This window comes from Suricata suricatta, chromosome 4 (genome assembly GCF_006229205.1).
Source record: "Suricata suricatta isolate VVHF042 chromosome 4, meerkat_22Aug2017_6uvM2_HiC, whole genome shotgun sequence".
Classification (NCBI taxonomy): domain Eukaryota; kingdom Metazoa; phylum Chordata; class Mammalia; order Carnivora; family Herpestidae; genus Suricata; species Suricata suricatta.
The window spans coordinates 101,168,976-101,175,642 of NC_043703.1; the positions used below are offsets into that span (position 1 = coordinate 101,168,976).

Here is a 6,667-nt window from a genome sequence, read left to right on the forward strand (position 1 = left end):
GAAATGCAAATCAAAACCACAATGAGATAATGACTTCACATCTATAAGGATGGTTACAATAAAACAGATCAATAAAAAGTGCTGGTGAGGATATGGAGAAACTAGAACCTTCATACAGTATTAATGGAAATGTAAAATGATACATCTCCGTTGGGAAATAATCTGGCATTAAACACAGAAGTGCCCCTGGGTGGCTCAGTTGGTTAAGTGTCCAGCTTCGGCTCAGGTCATGATCTCAGTTTGTGGATTCGAGTCCCTGTGTTGGACTCTGTGCTGACAGCTCAGAGCCTGGAGCCTGCTTCGGATTCTGTATCTCCCTCTCTCTCTGACCCTCCTTGCTCGCGCTCTCTCAAAAATAAATAATTTACTTAAAAAAAAAAAAAAAAGAAGTGCCATATGACCCAGCAGTTCTACTCCAAGGAATATAACCAAGAGAATGAAAACTTGGGGGGGTGGGTTCCTGGGTGGCTCAGTCCTGTAAGCGTCTGACTTCAGCTCAAGTCATGGTCTCACGGCTTGTTTAGTTCAAGCCCCACATCATGCTATCTGCTGTCAGTGTGGAGCCTGCTTCAGATACTCTGTCCCCCTGTCTCTCTTCCCTTCTCTCACTTGTGTATGTGCTTTTTCACTCTCAAAATAAATAGATAGATAGATAGATAGATAGATAAAAGAAAAAAGAGGAGCACCTGGGTTGCTCAGTTAGTTGAGGATCTAACTTTGGCTCAGGTTATTGTCTCAAGGTCTGTGAGTCTGAGCTCCGCCTCGGGCTCTGTGCTGTCGGCTCAGAGCCTGTAGCCTGCTTCAGATTCTCTCTCTCCTTCTACCCCTCCCTACTCAGGCCCTCTCAAAAAAGTAAAAAACATTAAAAAAATTTAAAAAAATAAAGAAAAGAGAAGAAGACCTGTATGTCCATGTAAAAATCTGCATATGAACATTCATAGCCACAGCATTTTTCATAATAGCTTCAAAATGGAAACAATCCAAATATATGTCAACCAATGAATGAACAAACAAAATCTGGTCTAATACATATAATGGAAGATTATTCAGCCATTAAAAAAATGAAGTATTGATACATGTAACAACATGGATGTGCCTTGGAAACATAGTAAGTGAAAGAAGGCAGTCACAAAAGACCACACATCATATAATTTATTTATATGAAATGCTCAGAATAGGCAAATCCATAGAGGCAGAAAATCTGTCGATCAGTGGTTGCCTGGGGCTATGGAGTATGGGGGAGAAATGGAAAGTTACTGTTAATGGGTCTGAGGTTTCTTTTGGGGGCGATGAAAATGTTCTAAAATTGTGCTGATGGCTGCAGAACTGTGAATACACTAAAAACCATGGAATTGTACATTCTAAATGGGAAAATTGTATAACATGTAAATAATATCTTAATAAAGCTGTCTTTATATATAATAAAGAAGCAGTATTAGCATTATTTCCCAGCTTCTGCAGAGTACAAAAAGCGGTTACTGAAGGCTTGAAACAGATCACCAAAACTTGACAAAGAAACCAAAATTCATCAAAAGAGTATTGTGAAGCCAAAACGACTCAGTGACTCCTGAAGATACAGAAGATGTCCCATGAAGGCAGTTTCAGGACACATTCTATCAGGTTCCAGAGCTGAATATAAACACACACACACACACACACACACACACACACACACACACACACTCATGTCCTCCCTTATACTTTACATATAAAAGGGATAAAGAGATCACTCTATTTCTACCCATTAAACACTTTTGTCAGAATCCTGAGTTCATGAAAAGCATATTTATCTATTCAGATAGACTCATTTTGTTAAATGAAAATCAAAAAAAGCATGTACACTTGTATTATCAGTTTAAAAATCTATGAGGATTTTTATTTTAATCACAAGAAATATTTGAGAAATTCTAGCTGGGTTTCTATTACTGTTCAACACAGATGTTGTGATGACAGCCTACAATAAAATGGGTTTACCCTGAGAGATGGAATAATGAGATGCAGAGAGAAGGCTGGAGCTGGAATAGAAGGTGGAGGGGATGAGATGCTTAGGGTCAGTCACGCTGTAGCCTTAAGCAGAGCCTCACCAACCTGCTGCTAAAATCGGTTTTAAGGTTTTATGTGTAAAATATAAATTCAGGGTCTTGAAATTTTGTTTAACCTGGAATAATATGCTACCAGTATTTCTCAGGACCTACCAGGAATTGGCATTCCATCTGATAATGCAAATTCTGAATTCTAAATACCTGAGTGATCCCTGTGAAAGGAAGGAGAGTATCTTTAAATAAATTGAAGTGGATCCAAGACAGAGAAGAAGAGCTATGAAAGCTATAGTTCTATTCCATTAATAGGGCTCTTGCCCCACAGTTTTCGAGATTGCCCACAGTGGCATATCCTTTTGAGTATCTTCAGTGATGGTTAAGTCTTTATTCTTTAATGGGGACATATGGGACCAAGAAAAGGCAGTAGATAACAGAGGTTAAGAACATGGGTTCTCGGGGCGCCTGGGTGGCTTGGTTGGTTGGGCGTCCGACTTTGGCCCAGGTCATGATCTCACGGTTCGTGGATTTGAGCCCTGCGTTGGGCTCTGTGCTGACAGCTAGCTCAGAGCCTGGAGCCTGCTTCAGATTCTGTGTCTCCCTCTCTCTCTGACCCTCCCCTGCTCATGCTGTCTGTCTGTCTGTCTCTCTCTAAAATAAAGACAGTTAAAAAAAAAAAAAGAAAGAAAAAAGAACATGGGTTCTCTATGAATAATGGTAAGCATGACTGGAATAAAATAAATACATCAGTTTGTGGATAACCTGCATCACCTCCTATAAGGTTTCGGTGGTGAAAACCAGTTACATGGCCCCACCTGTGGAGGGACTAGCAGGTTACTAAAGAGAGCACACAAACGAAGAAAGCTCAAGGCAAGGAGTAGAGGACCCACTCCCCTCCTAAGAACCAGCGTTTCCCAGTTGTATCAGCAGGTAGGGAAGTGGAGACAAGGAAACTAAAGCTAACCTATTTACAACGGGAGCCAATTCAATCAATCAGTGAGAAAAACAAACAGGAGTACCCCCAGATATTTTCATATGTGAATGCTTGGATTTATATATTTATTCAAATATCACATCTTCCTGCCTTCTTTGTTCCCTCTGGGGTCTACCCAGAGTCTCTACTAGGGGTCCTAGGCCACACACCAGATAGTCCTAGAGTCCTTCCTGCCTTGATGATTTCCCTAATTTGAACAATTTTTCTTCCAGGTGTGTGCAATTTATAATACACAAAGAACCAGGTGATTTTTTTTTTATTATATCTCATGATCTCAGCTGGTGTTAACTGACCTATGTAATTTTTTTTATTCATGTACTTTTGGTTCTGCAAAACCAAAAGTGCAAACTTATTACTTTTATACTTCATAGTTGATTTTACCTTTTATCAACTTACTTGCCAGTATATTATGTGTAAAATATCTCCAGATACATACAAGAATGGTAACACAAGTGGCCTTTAGGGACTGGAATTATTGGGCATGGGAAGATTTTTGAACTCTTTAAAATGCTGAAACATATGAATGTTTACTTAATGTGAATGAATACCTAATTAAGGGGTGCCTATGCGACTCAGTTGGTTAAGCATCTGACTTCGGCTCAGGTCATGATCTCACAGTTCATGGGTTCGAGCCCCGCGTTGGGCTCTGTGCTGACACTTCAGAGCCTGAAGCCTGCCTCAGATTCTGCATCTCCCCCTCTCTCTCTGCCCCTCCTCCAATCACACTCTGTTTCTCTCTCTCTCTCTCTCTCTCTCTCTCTCTCTCAAAAGTAAGTAAACATTAAAAAAACTTTTTTAAAAAAAAGAATACCTAATTAAAAAACACTTGAAAAAATAAATAAAAAGGATTAGGATGAGCAAAGAGATTCTGTTGGTGGGGAGAAGGGTGGGGAAAAGGTAGCTGAGGAAGAGAAGGGGAAGAGGAGAGCCAGCTGCCACAGGAAGTAGAACTCCAGGGGGAGAGATGCTTCTAGAACATTTTTAGAAATATCTGCAGAATTATGTGGAATGTAACCACCTTGCTCCAACTTCTACCAAGAAAAATTCAGTAATGCAAAACTAAAACAGACATCTTTAAGACGTGGACTCTGCTTATATCATCTGGCCTTTGATGCTAAATTCACATTTTACCTTTTGCGTCATCCACAATGAGTTATTTGTAGCTACTCAAATGCACTCTCTAACCTCCCTGTAAATGCACATACCACTTTCTCCTTGCTAATTCTTCCTCCTTCTCGCTCCTCAAGATTCACCATCCATGGCAAGCTTTAGAATGGAATAAAATACACCTTTGCTCTCCTTTGACACCCCATCCAAACCTCTCCTACAGTGATTTTCCCAGCACCAAACCTATGTTTATTTTACTGCCTCATCAGACTGTGTATACAGTGCCCTGTATATAGTTGATGCTCAATAAAAGCTTGGACTGTGGGGCAGCTGGGTAGCCCACTCAGTTAAGCATCCAACTCTTGATTTCAGCTCAGGTCATGATCTCATGGTTCCTGAGATCAAGCCCTGTGTTGGACTCTGCACAGACAGTGCGGAGCCTGCTTGGGGTTCTCTCTCCCCTTCCCCAACTCATGTGCGTACACTTCTTCTCAAAGTAAATAAACACTTAAAAAAAGCTTGTTGAAATGCACTGTAAATACACATGATAACAAATATAAAGTGAATGGTACATAGTCAAATTTAATAAATGCTACAAAAAACAAATAAGACAAAGATGAAGGAACCGATTTACCCAGCAGGCATGATATTTATGAATCTAGTTTTTACAACACATGATAGTTAAAAAGAACTTTCAGACTGACCAATAAATGAATATTTATAGCAGATTAGTTATGGAGAATTTGAAAAGGAGGGACTAATACTGTTGCTTTTATGTCCGTTAAAGGAGTCTGTATAGAACACAGTAGGTGTCTGTTGAATGAAATGCTTTGAGGCTTGCCTGTCTGTATTTATCTATCTATCTATCTATCTGTCTATCTATATCTATTTATTTTGAGAGAAAGAGAGCGCGTGCACACACGTAGGGAAGATGGGCAGAGAGAAAGGGCAAGAAAATCCCAGGGAGGCTCCATACCCAGCAACAGGCTCGATCCCATGACCCTAGGATCATGACCTGAGCAGAAACCAACAGTGTGATGTTCAAACACCTGACCCCCCTCAGGTGCTCCCACTGAGGCATTTCTTCAAAGAATGTTAAGTCCTTGTAAAATGGAAGAGATATTCTCTCCCTCAAAATATCAGAATGTCAGAGGTGGAAAGGCTTTAGTTTAGGGATGAACTATAGCCTGATTCTGTAACAACCTTTCCACTATTTTTTTTTTTTACATTTTTAAAAGGTTTGTAAACAGAAATATATGACAGTATGCAGCTCTCAAAGTCTAAAGTATTTACTATCTGGCCCCTTACATAAAAAGTTTGACCCTTGACCTAGACCAATCTTCTCATTTTACCACAAAAAAGTTAACCTGTTCAGTATACAGTAAGGAAACAAGACCTGTAATCAAAAGCAAATTTTTCAGCTTTTTGTATGAGGGTCCAAGAATTTTAAAGTATACATTAAAAAGATAGATATATAAAGTAAGCATTAACAATTTCATTTATTCCAAAACGGATCCGTTTTTAAAAAGCGATTTTAGACGTGAATTGTGACAGACGGACCCCAAGTAAAAGTATGCGTTTGGAAAGAAGCATAAAATACACTCATTCTCAAAGTATTGGCTTTGTTGACTCTGAGAAAGTTACTCTTTTTGAGCCTGTTTTAACTATAAAATGGGGGTAGTAGCACCTTTACTACATGTTTAAAAAGCGAGTATCACAAAACTAGCGTTCAATAAACCAACGTTTTCCTTCCCTTCCTACCCAGGGTCATACTGGCCACTCATTTAGACAATAAATTGGACTGGATGATGTAGGGATCCACTGTGAACTCATTATACCGAGGTGGAGTGTTACCCACTCCCGAATCCAGGAGTCCCATCAAATAAAGGAGATGAAAGTCAAGTACACAGATTAAGCTGGAGAAAGGAAGCCGGAACAGGGTAAAAGGCAAGACGGAGAAGCAAAGGACAGGAGGCTGAGACAGCGAGGGAAAGGGGAGGGTGCCAGGAGACAGACTCCAAACCCGGAAAGGGAAATCTGGCATTTAGGTTTGGGGTAATGAGCGGTAAATGAGACATGCTTTGCAGATTCCTAGCCTGGGAGATGAATATACATGTGCTGGCTAGACAGGATGCCTTATGAGAGGACAGAGAACTCACCTAGTGCCTAAGTCCACGGCCACGGCTCGGAACCCCGCGCCACCCCATAGTGCTCGCACCTGCAACTGGGTGAGCGCCCGGTCCCGCCCAGGCAGACGGAGGGGACCACCGCCGAGCGGCCGAAGCCGCAGGCACGAGCAGCAACACCTGCAAGCCGCCATGACACCCGGCACGCGACACTCGGGGCTGCACCCTGATTGGGTCACTCTGCAGACGGTGGGGCGGAGCCTGATGCAGTTTCGTTTCCGTAGTGCCTGGGGGCGGGGAAAGGGGGGGATGCGGATTTCTTGGCCGCTTCCTACGAAGACTAGAGAGGGTCAAACATATCTGAACGCAAATTTGACACCTTGTCTTTCCTATTGCGTATCTGC

The 6,667-nt window shown here is 41.4% G+C and overlaps 1 protein-coding gene across 3 annotated transcripts in view; it reads right to left on the minus strand.

Moving 5' to 3' along the window:
• Positions 1 to 6,461, minus strand: part of PNPT1 (polyribonucleotide nucleotidyltransferase 1) — a 44,482-nt gene extending 38,021 nt beyond the window's left edge. For 2 of the 3 annotated variants that reach the window (XM_029937393.1, XM_029937391.1), the window contains exon 1: positions 6,297 to 6,461. In XM_029937393.1, the coding sequence (XP_029793253.1) occupies positions 6,297 to 6,457 (161 nt within the window). In that variant the 5' untranslated portion in view covers positions 6,458 to 6,461. The remainder of the gene's footprint in view (positions 1 to 6,296) is intronic. The other variant, XM_029937394.1, reaches the window with a different exon arrangement.
• Positions 6,462 to 6,667: the final 206 nt, after the last annotated feature.